The 21,608-nt window shown below is 37.6% G+C and overlaps 1 protein-coding gene across 1 annotated transcript in view; it reads left to right on the plus strand.

Annotated features, from left to right (window-relative positions):
• The first annotated feature begins 1,316 nt into the window (after window positions 1-1,316).
• The window catches only part of LOC115935345 (probable C-mannosyltransferase DPY19L2), a 55,976-nt gene continuing 35,684 nt past the window's right edge, over window positions 1,317-21,608 (plus strand). Inside the window, 5 exon segments of the mRNA XM_063708049.1 lie at window positions 1,317-1,600; window positions 1,692-1,871; window positions 11,317-11,374; window positions 13,706-13,797; window positions 18,047-18,146. Coding sequence (XP_063564119.1) covers window positions 1,317-1,600; window positions 1,692-1,871; window positions 11,317-11,374; window positions 13,706-13,797; window positions 18,047-18,146 — 714 coding nt within the window.

The raw sequence follows: 21,608 nt of genomic DNA on the forward strand, positions 1-21,608 counted from the left end.
TTTTGATAACTGCTAAATGCAAATTTTCACTTTAAAAAGATAAAGATAAATATTAAAAACCAGTTTGCCCTTCATTTTCGCACTAATCACCAATTCTCAGAAACTGCCTTTTATATTCTTCAGTGTGGACTACAGCAACTTCAACTGCTGGGTTAGTTGTGATCAAATCACTTTAAAGACACCAGTGGAGTTCTTTTACTCAAAAGCAAATGACTTTTAAAAATGGCCCAATTTTAAGAGGGATGAATATTTTTAAGAAGCAAAAATTACTTTAAAACAAGGTAGCTAATTAAAAGTCAAGCGTCGTTCCATATTGAATGTACAAAGCGTTACTAAAAAGATGGGAAAAACTAAACATGACATTCCTATTTTTAATTTATGCTGGCGTGTGTGCTGATAGCACAGAACATCACAACAGATAAATTACTACGTATTCCACTTTACTAAGTCTCCACTCAAAGTTCCTACGTTTACAAATGTGTAAGTAAAAGAGGCACAAAAATGTAGGGGATGGTGTTTTCGTTGCTCATCTGTGCTCAGCTGCGAATTCTTCTAGTATCAGATACATAATGCGATGAAATGGGAATGCTTATCTTCTATACTTCTATTTATTTTCATAAAGCGGGAAGAGGAGGTGGTCTTGATTCATTTAATATTAGCGTTTTGCAATAAAGTAGAGCAGCATAAAACATAACTGAAGACGAATTCATTTTCCCCAGGATAATGCACCCTTCCTCCTGTTTCTACAGTAAAGCACATCATTTTGCTATTAAAAATGTCCATTTTTCACAACTGACTTTTCCTTAACTCTAGTCAACACTGCTCTTCAAAAGAACCTAGCCAATTACTGTACCTTGTAGGCAGTTGCAAAATTTTTACTTCCCTAAGAAACTTTTCCATTTTTTAAATGCTTTCCAAATTAAGCAGGACTCACATTAACTGTGATCTTAAGTAGCAGTTCAGTGAGGTTTGAAAACAAACTTTTCATTAACGCATTCATGCAATTAAAGTGACATAGTAGGTGGGACTACTGACACAGATTTAAGGATTACAGCTTTATATTAAAAGTCGGTCCAAAGATGGTAACTCAGAGTTCATTTGAGACCCTTTGACTTTTGGCTTTTAAAAATTGTTCCCCACTCGAGTCCCCAGATAGAACTACACTTAGGAACCGTCTCCTCCTGACTTCCTGGTACTAAAACCCACAACCACAAGGGCTGTTTCGTGGGTTTGCTGTAAAACAACATTTGCTCCAGTCAACTCACTGGAAAATAGACTATCTCTACTGAGTACCCGCTGAGGTGTGAGTGCTCACGATGTTTAAAAACAAAACCACGTGTCTACGCGGCAGCGACACCGCAGGTGTTACGTGCCGGGTTTCTTCCCAGGATGGAGACCGGCGCGGGCTGGGCCGGGAAGCAGCCCCCCGCGCCCCGGCCGAAGGAGAAAAGAAGAAGGGTAAAAATAGCCGGCGGCCACGGCCCACGTGCAGCCGCGGGAGGACCGAGCGCGGGCGCGTGGAGAGGGGTCCGTACCTCCAAACATGCGCGGTGAGAGGTGAGCTGGTAAGGAGCCGATCACCAGGCGCGGCCCGCCGGGGGTACCGGCCGCCGCCGCCGCCATCCTCAGGGCTGCTGTGCACCGAGTCCTGCGAGTCCTACGGGCCGCTGCTGCTGTTCGGGATGCTGAAGGAGGACTGCGCCCCGCGGGCCCCCGACGCCACGCCCCCCCGAGGAAACAGCTGCGGGGCCGCCGCGGCGCCGCGGGGCTGGTGAACGCTGGGCACCTGGGCCGGGAACCTCCCCGCGGCGGCGGCCCCCAGCCCCCGGCCCTGGTCCCGGTCCCATTGGCCACTCCGCTGCTACTGGAAGGTAGATCCGAGCTGAGTACGCGCGCGTGCGCCGTTAGCGGCGGCCAGGCCGCTCTGCTTGGCGTTCATGTCCGCCCTGCTCCGGACCGGGCCGCGCGCTGTGCCCCGAGAGCCAAGAGGGCAGAAGCGAACGCGGGAGCTAGAGGGCAGGGCCGAGGCGCCGCGGCCGGCCCAGAGCGGCCCCCGCACGTCCAGGGCCGCCGCCCGGCGAGCTTTTCTCGGGGCGGTGGGCAAGGCTGGCGGCCTGACGCGGGCGCGGGAGACGAGGAGACGCGGAGAGGAAGGTGTCCCGGCTGCAGGCACCCCTCGCTGGCTCCAGCAGGAAGGGGCGACTCAGGTGGCGGTGCGACTGCCGCTGGTTTCGGCTCTGGTGCGCCATGACGGGCCGCTGCCGCTTTCTGCCGCCGCGCTTGGCGCCCCGGGCCGCCGCACCGCCTCCTCTCCAGCGGCCGCTGCTACCGCCGCCATCCTCCGGCTCCCACGGCGACTGGCGGCTGAGTGGGAGGCGCCCGCCCAGACTCCGCCGGAGCCACCTTCCCTCCTCCCCCAGCCACCCAGCCGTTATTAACGGAGAAAGAGGAAAAACGGGTGGCGCGCGAGGGGAGGACGAAGAATGGGAGGGAGGGAGGGAGGGAGGAGTGGCCCGCGCTTCCCGGCAACCGTCGCTTCGCTCCCCCTGCGAGATTAATTTCACAGGGGATTAATTTCTCATTTACAAATGAAAATGTAAGTTTAGAACAGAATGTTTTAAAAAGGTAAAAGCATTCACTGCATACTATATGCCAGCACTATACTTAGGACATACAGGACATATACGACTGTATATGTGAGCGCTTATCTCACTTCTCTTGTAGAATGGTTGTTATTAAACTTATTTGAGAGGTGAAGTGATTGACAGCCGTTGAAGGATTACTTGAGACCATGGAAACTATAACTTGTAGAGTCAGAGTTTGAGTTCAATTCTGACATCAAAGCTATGCTTTTCCTACTATGTCAACCTGCATAATAAAACTACACTTCTGAGACGAGGAAAGATGTTTCTGATGTTTAGTGATGTATATTACATTAACATTGATAATATGATCTCATTAGGTAGTATTGAGTAACTCTAATTTCATGCTTTAAATGCCTAGGGGGAGGACTGGAAAGATAATCACCAACTTTTTTTTTTGAGATGGAGTTTCGCTCTTGTCGCCCAGCCAGAGTGCAGTCCTGTGATCTTGGCTCACTGCAGCCTCTGCCTTCCGATTTCCAGCCTCTGCCTTCCGATTTCAAGTGATTCTCCTGCCTCAACCTCCTGAGTAGCTGGCATCACAGGCGCCTGCCACCACGCCCAGCTAATTTTTGTATTTTTAGTAGAGATGGGGTTTCACTATGTTGGCCAGGCTGGTCTCGAACTCCTGACCTCATGATCCGCCCGCCTTGGCCTCCCAAAGTGCTGGGATTACAGGCGTGAGCCACCGCACTAATCACCAAAATATTAAAAATGGTTAGCTCTAAGAGGTGCTTGCTTTCTCTTTTCAACTCTTTATTTTTTGACATTTTCCCCCCAGTGATTTCACATTAGTTTCCCAGAATGTATAGTGTTATTTTTAAAAAACCTCTGAGACATGAACATTCTGTTGGAAATTTTTTTCTGTTGTTATTTTTTCTTTGTCTTTGAACTTTTAAAAATAGCTTGCAGTTTGGAAACAATTGGTCAATTAAATCTTCTGCTTGGTTAAAATTGTAATGAGTACAGGTGCTATTATTCCATTCTGTTCCAGTTTTTATAATATATTTTATATATTTTATGAAGGAATAAATTCAAGGATCTAAATGAAGTGAATTATGAAATGTTTCTATAAATCTTTGTATTTTTCTATTAATCACCATATTTTAATTATATACTTTTATATTGACTTACTATTATTTATATTACAGAATTGGTTATCACATATATAATATTTTTCTATATAGAGGCATAATGTATAATTTTGAAGTGACTGATTCCTAAGTGAAATGATGTAAATAAATTTGTCAGAATTTATAATGTCTAAGGCAACCATCACAAAATGGTATTTTGGAAAGATTATTATTATAAAGAGAATATATTTTCCTCCATTATCTCTTTGTTTTTATCTTTTTAAACGTAATCATAGCCTCCTGGTATCACACATCCATGGGAATAATGAATTTATTTGGACTAGAAACTAAGACCTGCTGGAATGTCACCAGAATAGAACCTCTTAATGAAGTTCAAAGCTGTGAAGGCATGTTTCTTCCAAAAATGCTGTCATTTGTAAACATTCATAAACATTTAATAATATTATGATTCACTTTTAAGAATTATTGTAAAATACTGTTGTTGATTTAAAAAAATTAGAACTGGCTCACCTCAATGAGTATTTTACATTTTAAAGTGGTTTTCTGAGAAGGCTGTGTACTTACAAATTTGAGTATAAATTTTGGAATTTGAGTATTAACATATCCCATTGTAAGGCAATCTTGACTATAAGTTAGTCTTCTATTTCAGAATGCGAAGATACAGAAAGATGTTTTTTGGGGTAGCTTCAATATATAAATTTTGAGGATAGATTAAACAGTCAAATATCTATTTGTAATAGCTAATGTATAAATTTAGTTATGCATACATATTTAAAAATCGGATATGCAATAATAGATTGATTTAGAAACATTACTTTTTCATATATGCTCATAGTCCATGAGTAGTATTAATAAAACTCTTCCTATTTATCTTCTACATTGGTTTCTTTGTCAAAGAACCACTTTTGGAGTTATCCAACAGCTTTCCAGGATACATAGTGGTCACTTCCATTTAAGATGTTTGCATTTCAGCACTTTTTTAATTCAAATATGGTGCTGTCCCTTGAGACTCTTGTTGAGAGCCACATGTATCTCTTTTTATAACACTAACACTGTTGTTTTTTCTGCATTTCTTCAAATTCTTAACAACATGACTTATTATATTTTATGAATAAATTTTTAGACTTGTTTGTAACAACATTCAACTCTTGGAATATAAACTAAATCTCTTTTCCTTACGCTTTTTACTGATTCCCTCAGTAAAAATAGAATTGATGAGGATGTTTGAGGGGCAATTATACTTTTTTGTGTACGATGTAAAGGATTGGAGAAAATGCCTCATAAAATGAGATACTTTGCAATGATTCAATCAGCTAGAAGGTGTGACCCTGTCTGAGTGGTGAAAATGATCACCTAAATATGGTATTAATTACATTCCCAATAAGTGATAAGTTAGTGTTTGGCACTTGGGACACAGAGATGAACCAGCTAGACATGGGGCCTTACCCTCATAGAGTTTATGCTGTAAGGGGGCTGTTAGCAGTTACAACTGTGAGGGATACTACAAATAAGAAAATAAGATTACCGACATTAGGAGTAAGAGGATAAGTATTTTAAGAATAGGGAATAACATATTCAAATATCCTGAAGCAAGAGAGAACTGAAAGAAGGCTAGAATTGCTGGAAGCGATGGAGAAGAAAAATGATGTGAAATAGTGCTGGGAATATAAGCAAGGATCAGATCATGAAAGGCGTGCACTGGTGAAGGATTTTATACTTTATCCATTGAAGAATTTTAACAAGAGTTTCATTTTAAAACATTATTTAATCAATGGTATGGAAAGAATATTAGTAAAGGGACAAAAATAGGTTCAGGGAGGCCAGGTAGGAGACTATTATATTCTCAGCAAGTGATTGCAGGAAAGATAATGTGGATATGCAGGAAAGATAATGTGGATAATGTGGGTTTGAGAGAGATTTTGGAAGTAGAATGGACAAGACTTGGTAATTGTTTGGTAAGAGAGGGGAAGGTGAGTGAAGAATCATGTGAAACAGTTTGGTTTCTAGCTTAAGTAACTGAGCTCCTTTGAATGGTAGGAAACATTTGAACAGCAGCAGGTTTGTATTGTTATGTTTCATTGTGTATGCATGAATTTGAGGTATCGAGAGACCTCAGAGTGGGGACATCAAGTGGCTATCTGGGTATAAGAATAAGGAGAAAGTTCTGGATTAAATGTAGAGTTGGAGTCATCTGTATATAGATCATTGGAGCCATGGATGTGGAAGAATTTCTTTATGGAGAATGTGCAGATGGAGAAATGAAGGGAGCATATGACAGAGCCTAAGGTGGTCCAGTATTAAAGAGTGGTACATAAAACAAGAGAAATTACTGGAACTGATTGAAAGGAGTGACCAGAGAGGCAGGGGGAATCAGAAGGCCAGCCTTCAGACCTTGGCTGCAGCCAGTTAAAGTGAAATAACCTTTGACAAGTTGAATATTCTATGTTCTGTTTTCTTAATCATAAGAAAAGTATTTTTATATCAGCTAATATCATAAACTTGTTCTGAGAAAAATGTGGGATGATTGTAAATTACATATTGCCACACACATGCACGATCTTCTATATGGAATATACTAAGATTCTAGCTATACATAATAATGGATCAAATGACTGGATCATTTCCTATAGACTAAAGCTGTACCCTGAAGTCAAAACCATATCTTAACTCTTCCTAGAGCCTAGCAAAAGATAAAAATAATGCAATGGATTTTCTTTTGTATTCATTAAGTGGTTCTACAGACAGTTCCAGACACTGAACACTAGCAGCATCACCTAAATAAATGTGAATCCCCAACAAATCATTACAGTATAATAGTAATTCATTAGATGAAAATACAAATGCAATTATAAAAAGTATAAAGTGTAACTATATAATACCTCATTAAGGGTGAGCTTACATATGTGTGTGTGTATATATACACACATATATACACACATACATATATGTGTTTGCATACACACATATATACACACATACATATATGTGTTTGCATACACACACACACACACACAAACTCTTATAAGGGTAAAGAATTAAACACAGCGGCAATCTGGAAAGCAAATGCTTTCAGCAAATTCATAAGCTCTTGATTGCAAAGCACTGAGATAATTATGCCCAATTGCTTTTGAGTCATATATTCATTAAACACTGATTATCTGTATCTTTTCAAAGGATTGGGAGATCCTGCTTGCTTTTATGTTGGTGTAGTCTTTATTTTAAATGGACTAATGATGGGATTGTTCTTCGTGTATGGAGCATACCTGAGGTAAAACTACTACTGAATTAAGAGACCTTTCAGTGGGCTTATACAGACTGGCTGATATTTTTTGATTGAATGAAAAGGAAAATTAACGAGATTAGATTCATATCAGGAAAGTTTGTGGATTTATTTGATTTTTTCAGAAGCTTAACCAATATCATGTAACCAGCAACTGGAGATGTCACTAAAATTCTATCTCAAAGGCATCCCTTTTATCCCTTAAGGATTTTTTTTGACTAATTAAGATTTCCTAACAAAGGCTTTAATGGAATATCTCCTAGTTCATGTGTAAAATTAATAAAACATTGGAGGAGATCTTTGGTTAGCAGTAACAGCAGCTTATTTCTAATTGTATTCTCTAAGGATGAAATTAAGAAAGCAGTAGGAAAAACTGTATCACATGTGGCAGGCACTTACATTTACTAGCCTGCCTATGTTGATAAGAGTACCACGATGAAGAAGCAGTGAGACCGGTCTCAGGTGATAAGTTGAAATTAATTTCAACGGTCATGTGTTTTGCTCCCACACTTAATTGCTCCCTGAGATAGCCAAATCAGCGAGTTTTTGTCAATGAAAACTAAAGTGAAGTCAGTTTTGGTTACATCTAGGAAAGTATCTGCCTTTCTCACAAAGGACAGACTTAGCTGCCCCTTCTCTGTTTCTTCCTGCTTTTATTACACTAGGATGTCATGCCCAGAGCTGTAGTGGTCATCTTGTGACCATAAGGGAAAGGCCATAAAAATAGCAGATATATCTGGCCTACCATCCTTCTGCTGCTGAACCAATGCCAACAGGTACTTATCTTTCATTTTCTTGTTGAATGATATAGTAAACAACATCCATATTGTGTAAGCTACTTTTGTTAGGTTTTCTGTTTCTTTCAGTGGAACATATTCCTAGCTGAATCATCAGATTTCTTTACAATGTTATTCTTGTCGTGTAAAACATTTAAAATTAAAATTAAAATTAATAGCTTTACTCTTTCAACAAATATTTGTTGAGTTTTCATAGGGCTTATGTCAATATAGAGATTAGTAAATATACACACTCTTTGTTTTAGGAAGTTTTCAGCATAAAAAAGACTAGCATAGAATCAATGAAAACTAGTGACATAGTCAGTGTTGTACCAGGGATACTATCCAGCATGGTACGTAAAAAGAAAATTAGTAATAAGTGTAAGGATTGGAAAACTTGAAAAAAAAGAAATGTGTTCTTAAAAGTAGATTACATCGTATATCTAGAAAAATTTTACAAGTTTATGGACACAATATTTGCAATAAAATATACAATGTTACTAGATGTAAACGTTAATATTAAAATTCAAAATTATAAATTTTATACTTTAGGGTCAAATAGAAAATGAAATTTTGAAAGGATGCTGTTTAGAATAGCATTAAAAGCATGACGTTCCTCAGAATAAATCCAACAAAAAATATATATGACAGCTATGGGAAAATGATTAAAACATTCCTGAGATATGTCTAGGAAAATCTAAGTGGAGAGATATTCCACATTGATTGATTGAAGACTTGATATTAAAAAGATTTGTGAATTCAATGCTCTACCAGTCAAAATTCCAACATATTTTTTGTTGACTTTGATGAGCTGATTTAAAAGTTACTCAGAAATGCAAAGGGCCAAATACAGTCAAGGTATTCTTGAAAAAGGAGGATTTGCACTATCAACTGTTGCTATATTATAAAGCTAATGTAAAAAGATGCTGTGATATTGGCACAGGAATAGACAAATAGATAACCGAAATAGAGTGCAGCCCAGAAGCAGAAATGTACATTTAAAGGCATTTGATATATGGAAGAGCGGGTATTGCAGATTGGTGGGTAAGGACAGGCATTTTAAAAAATAGTCGTGGAATGATTGGGAGATCATATGGAACAAAGAGAACTTGGAACTATATAAATAATACTCCAAGCTGGATTAAACACTTAAATATGAAAGACAGACTTATAAAAGTGTTCAGCATATAATATAGAAAAATCACTTGGAATAAGAAATGATAAACAAGATACAAAAATCCAGCCATGAAGAGAAACTGATAAATTTGATGAGTTTGTCAATTTTACTTCAAAAGAACTGTAGGATTAAAAAAACCTGAAAGTGAGTGAAGATATTTACAAAGTGTATGCCCCACCTACTATCCAGAAATTCCATTCATTAATTTGATAAATATTTATTGAAAGCCTGTTGTGACCAGGAGCACTGTTCTAGGTGCTTGGAATACAGAAGAGAAGTCTCTGTCCTTGTGAAGTTTATATTAGAGTGGGAAGATAAAGACAAAGAAGAAAGACAACTTGATAGAAAAATGGACAAAATGTTTATGAACTGATATTTCCCAGAAGAATACCAAATGGTCAATAAACATATGTAAAGTTGACCACCATCATTTGTCATAAAGAAAATATAAATTCAAACCACAGTGAAATACCAACTCACATCTAATAGATTGATAAAGGAGCTTTCATCCACCACAGGTGGACATATAAATTGGTACAACTATTTTGGTAAACAGTGTATATTATCTGGTAAAGTTGAAGGTATAGATACCTTATAACTCAGCAATTCTGATTTAACATATATATTCCCAAAAAAGTATTGCACATGTGTACCAGGAAGTACATATAATAATATGGTAGCATTATTTGCAATAGCTTCAAACTGGAAAGAACCCAAATATCCATTAACAGAGAAATGAATACATTTTGGTTTATTAACATGGTGGAACAGTATACAATAATGAGAATGAATGAACTATGCAGCTACACACAACATGGTTGAATCTTACAAATATAATTTTGAATGAGTGAATCCAGGTACAAAATTTAAAAAAATACTGCATTCTTCCATTTGTATGTTGTTTAAAAACAGATTAAAGTAAATCATAGTTTGATATGTGTATAGAAAGAGTTATGTTGATAATCTCAAAAATCAGGTCAGTAGCTGATTCTTATCTTGGAGGCTGGCAAGTGAAGACTGAGTATAATCATTTCTCTATTTCAGTTAATTATATGGTGACTACATGGACGTTCCCTTTACAGTAGTTCTATAATCTAGAAATTTTATGCACTTTTCTATATGCCGTGTAGAAAAATATAAGCTCATTAAAGTACTTTGAGGGAAAAGGATTGCTTTGAGATTGTTTAGGCAGGTTTAAAAATGTTCTATTTTTTTTTAAAAAGTTGTGTTTTTGGGCCAGGCACAGTGGCTCACGCCTGTAATCCAAGCACTTTGGGAGGCCGAGGCGGGCGGATCATGAGGTCAGGAGATCGAGACCATCCTGGCTAACATGGTGAAACCCCATCTCTAGTAAAAATACAAAAAAAAAAATTAGCCGGGCATGGTGGCAGGCGCCTGTAATCCCAGCTACTCGGGAGGCTGAGGCAGAAGAATCGGCTTGAACTGGGGAGGCAGAGGTTGCAGTGAGCCGAGATCGCTCCACTGCACTCCAGCCTGCGTGACAGAGCGAGACTCCTTCTCAAACAAACAAAAAAACAAAAAGACAACAACAAAAGAAATGGTTTTTATCTTTCATCTGATTTTTGTATTCTGCATTATTGCTTCTCTGGGACTCAAGTAAAGAATATTTGCAGTAGTTTAGACAGTTCTAAGTTAATGCTACATGAAACTGTTTGAATCTTGTCTTCATCTCTCAATCCCTTAAATCCAATTTCAAAAATAAAAAGTTGCCTTTATTCAGGTTATTCAAAGGATGTGATCTAGACTCTAAAGTGCTAGCCTGTTTCTTAAAAATTACTTTATGCGGTGGGGCGCGGTGGCTCACGCCTGTAATCCCAGCACTTTGGGAGGCCGAGGTGAGTGGATCACGGGGTCAGGAGTTTGAGACCAGTTTGGCCAACATGGTGAATCCCCATCTCTACTAAAAGTAAAAAAATTAGCCGGGCATAGTGGCACACGCCTGTAATCCCAGCTCCTCGGGAACCTGAGGCAGGAGAATCTTTGGAACCCAGGAGGCGGAGGTTGCAGTGAGTCGAGATTTCGCCACTGCACTCCATCCTGGGCGACAGAGCAAGACCCCATCTCAAAAAAAATTTATGTTCACACCTTATGTATTTTATTTAGAAAGTATTTTAGCTATGATAAATTATAAAATTGAGATTAATTTATATGTACACTTTTTAGGATTGTACATTCAGGATTTAAACATCAACCACATGGGTATGGTTTAGTACTATTATGTTTTAAATATGATTTAAACTATGGTTTAAAATTCTGAGGTAATTTTGTGAAAAACTCACTATTTTACATGAATTTTGATTGTATACTCTGTTATTATTTTTTACAGTGGGACTCAACTAGGAGGTCTTATTACAGTACTGTGCTGCTTTTTCAACCATGGAGAGGTTTGTTTTCTAGAAAGCAATTTTTAAGAAATAGAAGGGGTTATAGAGGAACAAAGAAATATACTCATTGAAACAATATATAATTGTATACTACTTATGACTTCACAATATTTTAAAGACCCTCGTGTTATAAGTTGATATTTTAATCATGCTGATCAAAATGTTTAAATAGCTAGAATTTCAAACATGAAATCTCTTGCCTTATTTTTAGTAAATATATACATATACATATATTCTGTAGAGAAAAGGAAATACTGTACTTGTTGAGTTGAATCACGTCATGCACATTATCTGATTTATTCCCACTAAACTTTTTTTGTGGGTGGTGGTAGCCTCACCATACAAGTTATGAAATTTAAATTTAGAGAAAATTAAGTTACTTATCCACATTCCACATTTACTACATGATGAAGCTGGATTTCCCATTCTATGTCTGTCTGCCTCTAAAACCTCACATATATATTAATTTATATTTTATTAATTATAAAATTATAATTATATTTTATAAAAACTTTTATATATTTTATATGTATAACATATATATTCAACTTTTTTATTGTGGTAAGAATAAGTAACATGAGATCTGCCCTCTTAACAGATTTGTAAGTGTACAATACAGTGTTAACACAATGTTGTATAGCAGATCTCTAGAACTTATTTATCTTGCCTAACTGAAACTTTGTATGCATTGCACTCCCCTTAACAACAATGAAAGAGGCCTGAGGCCTGACAGCAGGGACACAGTTAAGACACTGCCACCTGCTCCCTCACTTCTTTCTGTTACATCATGCTGTCTGTTCAGTAATGCAAAATGCTGAATTCAAAATAGACATTAACTTGCTAATTCAGCCCAATGAAACATAGTCCACCTAAAAAAGAGCTCATAGAAGCTTATTTCAAATATGATGGATACATTCAACAAAATATTGGTATATACCATGTCCATACTCTGTTAGATGCTGAGGATATGGCAATGAAAAAGAGAGAGATTCTGACTCCTAGCTCTTGGGAGCAAAATATTTAATATGTTATGACACAGGTTTCATAGGGTAGAAGTATTTTTTTTTTCAAGATGGAGTCTTGCTCTGCCGCCCAGGCTGGAGTGCCGTGGCGTGATCTTGGCTCACTGCAACCTCTGCCTCCCGGGTTCAAGCAGTTCTCCTGCCTCAGCCTCCTGAGTAGCTGGGATTACAGGCATGTGCCACCATGCTCAGCTAAATTTTTGTGTTTTTAGTAGAGATGGGGTTTCACCATGTTGGCCAGGCTGGTCTCGAACTCCTGACCTCGTGATCCACCCGCCTTGGCCTCCCAAAGTACTGGGGATTACAGGTGTGAGCCACCACGCCCGGCCGGGGTAGAAGTACTTTTATCCATTGCTGTTGGGTTAATTTTTAAAAATCAGTTAGATAAAGGAATCATAAAAATTATACATAAAAGCCATATATATTATTTTAAAGCAAACAAATGCATTGACATTCAACAATGTGCTGATTTAAAGACAAAGCTTTTTCTTTGAGTGTGCCAGACAACTGTTGGTATAAGCTGACTTTCTTTTATGTATCATAATTCCTCTCCCAACATTTACAATTTTGGTATCTTGGAAGAGGAGCAAGAACTTTTAAGACTCTTGCAAAGTAATAAGAGTTCACATTCTTTCTAGAATTTCAGAATTTTTGATGGAAAATTTTTCTAATACTCTGACCCATATGTCTTAGAAGTAATTTTAAAGTTTGCATGAAAATTTAATACTTTCGTTACATGCATCACATTTGTAGTTCCCAAATACTTCTAGTTGTTTTTAAAATATATACTTAACCTTTTTAAAGGTACATTTTACAAAATCTGAGGCAATCTTAGCTATTCAAAGTGTGTATTTATATTCGTTCATACTTGTTACGTAGAAACTCTCATGGTGCTTGCGAATGACCTAGGTGACATTTGTTTAGGTGTTTGTCTCGGCATGCATATATCCCAAAGCCTGGGATGCCAGGATCATATGCCAGGATCATACTGCAGGGCTGGACTATGGATCTAGTTGGTCAGTCCCAGAATTCTCACAACTCTTATACGTACAATCTTGTTTGTCCCTTGGGTTTCATTTTGCTCGGTCTGATATATCTGTTGCTGGTTTCTGGACATGGTAGTTAATTGCTCTCTACTTAATGGCCTCATGCGTTAAGAGAGCTTCAAAAACTGAGAAGCTATGCCAGACACTCAGAAATGGGATCTAGTGAGCCTAGTATTGAAATTACTAAAACAAACTCACCCCTGGTTTTTAAATATGTTTGTTGTAGTAAACATGATGTAAAGTGGGCATTTTGTTGATTTCAGGTCACCCGTGTGATGTGGACACCACCTCTCCGTGAAAGTTTTTCCTATCCATTCCTTGTACTTCAGATGTATATTTTAACTTTGATTCTCAGGTAACTTCGATTTATAAAACAAAGGCAAATAAATTATAATTTAAGTGTCTTAAAATATGCTTCAGTTCAGCACTTTGGGAGGCTGAGGTGGGCGGATCACTTGAGGTCAGGAGTTCGAGACCAGCCTGGCCAACATGGTGAAACCTTGTCTCTACTAAAATACAAAAGTTAGCCAGGCATGGTGGTGTGCATCTGTAATCCCAGCTACTTGGGAGGCTGAGGCAGGAGAATTGCTTGAACCTGGGAGGCAGAGGTTGCAGTGAGCCAAGATTTGTGCCACTACACTCCAGCGTGGGCAACAGAGCGAGACTCCCTCTAAAAAAAAATATGTAAATATATATATTATATATATATACTTCAACCTATGAAGTTGCAGTTACCAAATTGACCATTTTTTAGTTATTTTAAAAGTAAATTGAGTATAGAGTTAAGAAAATAATTCAAAATTGCTACGTAAAAATTGCTCTCCATTTAAGAGTGTAGGCTACAGGTTTTAGATAACTACATTATATTTTAATAAACCAAAAGATATGTGTTTGTATATAGTTTGCCAAGATTCAGAAGTTTTTGAGAAACAATTACATTTTCTCTTCAAGGTTTAGGTACTCTGACATTGTTTTCTAACCTGTGGTTTTGATGAATGTGCCATGAAAAAAGTGTTCTGTGTGCAAACGAATTTGGGAAATGCGGAGTTAGATGGATAAAGAATACATATATTCACATATTTATGAAGCATTTCTGAACAACCAATGTTTCTAACAGGACAACCAGTTTCATTTCAAACTTTTTTTTTGGATACACTTTTTTTGTAGGGATTACATTTATAAGCATTTTAGATATATAAGAGGTCTGAGAAATGAACCAAAAAAACCTTATGTGGTAGAATAGTATAAATAGCCTTATCAGAGAAATAGATTTGATAGAATACTAATGGGAACTCTCACTGAATGAAATAATGATCACTATCTCCTCCAAACTCCCAGAGGACCCCATTCTTCACCTACTAGTCCCTGGCAGATTCTGCCTTATATAAAAATCATTTGTTTTTCTTCCTTGTTTTTTAAAACAGTAAATTTATGAATCATCCACACATACACAAATTTTTCTTTCTTTCTTTCTTTGGAGATGAAGTCTTGCTCTGTCACCCAGGCTGGAGTGCAGTGGCATGATCGGCTCACTGCAACCTCTGCTTCCCGGGTTCAAGCGATTCTCCTGCCTCAGCCTCCCAAGTAGCTGGGATTACAGGTGCACACCACCACCCCCAGCTAGTTTTTGTATTTTTGGTAGAGGCAGGGTTTTGCCATGTTGTCCAGGCTGGTCTTGAACTCCTGACTTCAAGTGATCCGCCCGCTTCGGCCTCCCAAAGTGCTGGGATTACAGGCGTGAGCCACTGTGCCCAGCCAATTATATGTATTTAAAAATACCACTGGAAACAGGGACCATGCCATATTTATCTCTTTAACCACAGAACACTGCACACGTCCATGCAAATATTTGTGGCACTCAGATAAAGCTAATTGAGGAGTGGTAAATAGTAGTGTACTGGAGTGGCACAAACCTTGAGAATGGAGCAGGCTAACTTCTGATTTCTTACCAACCTGACAAGTATATTCTGGGGTTGAATTTGGATTTAGGAACCTCCTCCTCATTCAGATTTCTGTATCTTTGCTCTACACTTTGCCTTCTCTCAAAGATTAGGTGATGGAAGCTGACCATTCTTCATCACCCCTTGCTATTCATTCTCAGTTTAATTCCTAGGAAGGTGGGTTATTTTTATTTTTTTGAGGTGATATCAGTCTGGTCAGTCAGGGCTTTCATGGAATAAAATGTCTTAATGAGAACATTTAGGGTTGTATCATTGAGTGCATGTGCTATACTCTGTATTTTAGTCAGAACTAATTTTTGTTTGAAAAATGTAAGATTACAAAGTACATAATGAGTATTTTATGATAACAATAAACAATATGAACATTTAGAATTTTGTTTTTGAAAATTTATATACGATTATACAAAGATTCATCAAAATCCAATACAGCATTTATAAAAGGAGCAGTTACAGTTTTATTATTTAGGTAAAATGTTTGTGTTTCTTTTTTCTTATCCAAAAGTTACTATAATTCTCTGTGGTAAAAGGTATTGGTTCCCAATACATCTCAGTAATGCAGAATGGACAATTTAAACTTCCACATGCTTCAGCTGAATTCTAGAATGATTTTTTAATTTTTTAAGATTCTTTTTCCTTTAATTTTTCCCATAGTTGTTAACTTATTACTTTGTCAGCACTTACATTTCTCTTCAATGTTTTTTGAAACAGAAAAGTGGTGGTATATAAAAGTTGTTGCTACACATACACGAGAAGCATGTTGAGGTGTGCAGGGGCAGCGCCGTGTCCTATTTTGTGACCTCCTTGCTGGAGTATTAAATTTCTAATGTCATGCAGATGTAGAGGAAAACGAGCTTTTGTATTTAGAATATTTAATGGTAAATTACAATGTTATTTTTTTTCATGTAACAGTAACATTTTTATTTTTTATTTTTTTATTATTATTATACTTTTAAGTTTTAGGGTACATGTGCACAATGTGCAGGTTAGTTACATATATATACATGTGCCATGCTGGTGTGCTGCACCCATTAACTCGTCATGTAGCATTAGGTATATCTCCTAATGCTATCCCTCCCCACTCCCCCCACCCCACAACAGTCCCCAGAGTGTGATGTTCCCCTTCCTGTGTCCATGTGTTCTCATTGTTCAATTCCTATCTATGAGTGAGAACATGTGGTGTTTGGTTTTTTGTCCTTGCGACAGTTTATTGAGAATGATGATTTCCATTTTCATCCATGTCCCTACAAAGGACATGAACTCATCATTTTTTATGGCTGCATAGTATTCCATGGTGTATATGTGCCACATTTTCTTAATCCAGTCTATCATTGTTGGACATTTGGGTTGGTTCCAAGTCTTTGCTATTGTGAATAGTGCCGCAGTAAACATACGTGTGCATGTGTCTTTATAGCAGCATGATTTATAGTCCTTTGGGTATATACCCAGTAATGGGATGGCTGGGTCAAATGGTATTTCTAGTTCTAGATCCCTGAGGAATCGCCACACTGACTTCCACAATGGTTGAACTAGTTTACAGTCCCACCAACAGTGTAAAAGTGTTCCTATTTCTCCACATCCTCTCCAGCACCTGTTGTTTCCTGACTTTTTAATGATTGCCATTCTAACTGGTGTGAGATGGTATCTCATTGTGGTTTTGATTTGCATTTCTCTGATGGCCAGTGATGGTGAGCATTTTTTCATGTGTTTTTTGGCTGCATAAATGTCTTCTTTTGAGAAGTGTCTGTTAATATCCTTCGCCCACTTTTTGATGGGGTTGTTTGTTTTTTTCTTGTAAATTTGTTTGAGTTCATTGTAGATTCTGGATATTAGCCATTTGTCAGATGAGTAGGTTGCGAAAATTTTCTCCCATTTTGTAGGTTGCCTGTTCACTCTGATGGTAGTTTCTTTTGCTGTGCAGAAGCTCTTTAGTTTAATTGGATCCCATTTGTCAATTTTGTCTTTTGTTGCCATTGCTTTTGGTGTTTTGGACATGAAGTCCTTGCCCATGCCTGTGTCCTGAATGGTAATGCCTAGGTTTTCTTCTAGGGTTTTTATGGTTTTGGGTCTAATGTTCAAGTCTTTAATCCATCTTGAATTACTTTTTGTATAAGATGTAAGGAAGGGATCCAGTTTCAGCTTTGTACATATGGCTAGCCAGTTTTCCCAGCACCATTTATTAAATAGGGAATCCTTTCCCCATTGCTTGTTTTTCTCAGGTTTGTCAAAGATCAGATAGTTGTAGATATGTGGCGTTATTTCTGAGGGCTCTGTTCTGTTCCATTGATCTATATCTCTGTTTTGGTACCAGTACCATGCTGTTTTGGTTACTGTAGCCTTGTATATAGTTTGAAGTCAGGTAGCGTGATGCCTCCAGCTTTGTTCTTTTGGCTTAGGATTGACTTGGCGATGCAGGCTCTTTTTTGGTACAATGTTATTTTTAAAACTCTAATTTTGATTGCTTCATGCAAGCCATGAAATATTGCAATTTCTTTTTAGTATACTTTAAAAAGTTAACTATATTTTGTTGCATTATAGTAAAGGTAATGGAATAATTTAGATTTTATCATTTTGCAAGTAGTCTTTCTTTTCAGTGACAGACTATTTTTAGGGTGAAACTTATTGGTATCACTTCTCTCCATTAAGGACCTCGAGCAATGATAGAAGGCCCTTCATTGCACTCTGTCTTTCCAATGTTGCTTTTATGCTTCCCTGGCAATTTGCTCAGTTTATACTTTTTACACAGGTAAGATGATTTTTTAAATTAATTTTTATTTTTATTTTAAGTTCTGGGGTACATGTGCAGGATGTACAGCTTTGTTATGTAGGTAAATGTATGCCATGGTGGTTTTTGCACCTATCAACCCATCACCTAGGTATTAAGCCCAGCATGCATTAGCTATTTTTCCTAATGTTCTCCCCACCCCATCCCCCGACAGGCCCCAGTGTGTGTTGTTCCCCTCCCTGTGTCCATGTATTCTCATTGTTCAGCAACCACTTATAAGTGAGAACATGTGGTGTTTGGTTTTCTGTTCCTGTTGCTGAGGATAATGGCCTCCAGCTCCATCCATGTCCCTGCAAAGGACCTGATCTCATTCCTTTTTATGGCTGTGTAATATTCCATGGTGTATATGTACCACTTTTTCTTTATCCAGTCTATCACTGATAGGCATTTGGGTTAATTCCATGTCTTTGCTATTATGAATGGTGCTGCAGTGAACACATGGGTGCATGTATCTTTGTAATAGAATGATTTATATTCCTTTGCATATATTAATTAAATTGAATGCAAGATGTACTTGGTTGTTTCCATAGAAATTTTTAAATATGGTTACATTTATGCCCTAAAAGATTTTCAAAATAGGGAATAAAGTTTACTTAAAGGTATGATTTTTATGAAATAATATAATTCCACATTCTTTTACTGTATTGATTAGTTTGACAGATTTTAAGGCTCAACATGTGAAAGAGTTTTTCTATTATTTTTATTCACAAATGTTATTTTTGGTGTTTGAGATAATATCTGTATATATCTACCTATAGATTTTCCTTTTGTCCTGGGAATCATTCTGGGTGCCAAGCTACACAGTATGCTAAGGGCCAATCCTACTCTTCACAGCAGGACGTTCTGCTGCTAATCCAGCTAAATGTTGGCTGTTTTGTCTGTGGAGCAGAATTTTTCCTGGCACCATTTCTGTGAGCTTTAATCATAAAGCTCATCATTTCTTAAGTGAGCTGAGCCCATATCCTGTTTCTAAAGCAGCTACATAACTAGTACCAAGAAACTGAATTGGGGAAGCAGAGAGTAAATGGAGAATTTTGATGAAATTTCATGATACTAAGATTTTCCATCAGAGCTCCTGCCTGCATAACAAATACTGATGATAATAATAATATTCTATATTGGAAGTGAGAAATTCTGCCAAGAAGTCTCATGCTGCCAATAGCCTACAAAGAACGAAATTATAACCCCAGCTCAATTGGTGCTGCATGTTTAAAGTATTCCCTCTGTTTTACTTCATGAAAGTTGTCCCCTTTCAGGTTATAACACGGACATTTTTCTATGGTTTTCATTATTTGCACATGCCAACAGAGTAGAATAGATTTTTAACGAGCATCACTTCATTGCAAGCAAATTTATTAATCCAGTGGTACTGATGAAACTAAGGAGCTCTTTGGGGTCAGGCTCAATGGCTCACGCCTGTAATTCTTGCACTTTGGGAGGCTGAGGCGGGTGGATCACAAGGTCAGGAGTTCAAGACCAGCCTGGCCAAGATGGTGAAACCCTGTCTTTACTAAAAATACAAAAAAATTAGCCGGGCATGGTGGCGGGTGCCTGTAATCTCAGCTACTCGGGAGGCTGAGGCAGAGAATTGCTTGAACCCAGGGGGAGGCGGAGGTTGCAGTAAACCAAGATCGCACCACTGCACTCCAGCCTAGGTGACAGAGCGAGACTCAGTTAAAAAAAAAAAAAAAAGAAGCAGCAGCTATTGGGTAAGTTTGATATTGCTGTGATGATTTTCTAGCCATTCTCTGCATATATACTAGGCTTTTATTTTTCTTTACTAATGTATATTGTTTTGTTTGTATGTGTGCATTTCATGCTTACAGAGGAATAATTCAATGTTATTTGTTATTTTCTGGGAGTACTTTAAAATTTTATTCTTAATTGTGTTTTTCATAGATTAAGGTTAAAATTAGTTCATTGCGCCACCACACCTGGCTAATTTTTTAATTTTTTGTAGAGATGAGGTATCACCATCTTGCTCAGGCTGCTCTTGAACTCCTGGGTTCAAGCAGTCCTCCTATCTTGGCCTCCCAAAATGCTGGGATTATAGGCGTGAGCCACCATGCCTGGCCCAATTTTTTTTTTATGACTTCTGTGCTCTGGAATTTTCAATCCTATCAGTTACTTCCTTGAACATTTGAAGCAAAACTAAAGACATATCTGATTATGCCAGATAAGTGTTTGAGTGATCTCCAAGCTAAGAATAGTTTTTATATATTTAAAGGGTTATAGAACAAAAATAGAAAAAGAATATACAAGAGACTGTGTGTGACCAACAAAGCATAACATATTTATTATCTGGCCTTTTATATAACAAATGTGCTAATCCCTGATCTAAATCTTTTGTGGATCTATTTCTATTGTGTTAGTGATAGTGTCTTATCTCCATGTATGCTGGGTTATTTTTGATTTGGTGCTGGACATTATACATGAAAAATTGGAGAGGCGAGTAAAAAGCACTAATAAATCTTGAACCACCTTCATACAATCAGATTGAGATGATCCGCAGATGGGTTTCAGTCTTTCTCAGGGCTGCTTGATTTCTGGTTCACTATTATAGTATGGCCTTTTGAAACTCCAAACTAAAGCACCCTTCTTGGTGCACTCTGACTGCTGAATCTGCTGAAATGCCTGCCTAGCTTGTTGGTCTCCCAACTGCCTCTCAGCTGGCAGGTATCTGCCTCTGTTGAAATTGGCAGATACCTCTGGGAGAAAAGTGGCCCAAAATGTCATGCTCATTGGTATAGATTGCCATCTATCTTTTAAATTCCTCATTTGCTTTGTTAATAATCTGTGGCTTTTATACATATTTTTAAAATATTTTTATTTATATATTTATATTTTTCCTAGCCATTCTAGTTCTTAGTGGGAAGGTTGGTTCAAATTCCTTTGCTTACCATTATTAGAACTGTAGCCCTCCTGTTATATTTATTTTGCCTGTGAATAGTAAAGTGTTAGTTTTCTATATTTTTTCACTTTTGCTTTTTTATATTATTTCAGATAGTGTCATTATTTCCCATGTATGTTGTGGGTTACATTAAACCAAGCAAATTTCAGAAGATCAGTTATCTGAACATGGTAACATTTTTAATTTATGTAAGTCAAATATTAAGATAGGTTCTCAGAGTTTATAAAATCGAAGTGATTCTGTTTTATAGGGTACCTCCTCTTTGGTAATATTTAATACATATGGTATTGGTGATATCCAGAAGGAAAACTGGAAATGTATATTATACATGTCATATTATAACAGATTATACTTTCAGCTAGACTGTATATGTGTTTTACTGTCTAAAACTTTTGTTTTTATGTTTTAGTTATTATTACTTTTAAAACTGCCTTTTCTTTCTCAGACATGAGATTTTTAGCATTTTGCCTGAATATGACACTCTAACTGAAATTTTATGTTCTTGCAATTTT

Source organism: Gorilla gorilla, chromosome 6 (assembly GCF_029281585.2).
Source record: "Gorilla gorilla gorilla isolate KB3781 chromosome 6, NHGRI_mGorGor1-v2.1_pri, whole genome shotgun sequence".
Lineage (NCBI taxonomy): Eukaryota > Metazoa > Chordata > Mammalia > Primates > Hominidae > Gorilla > Gorilla gorilla.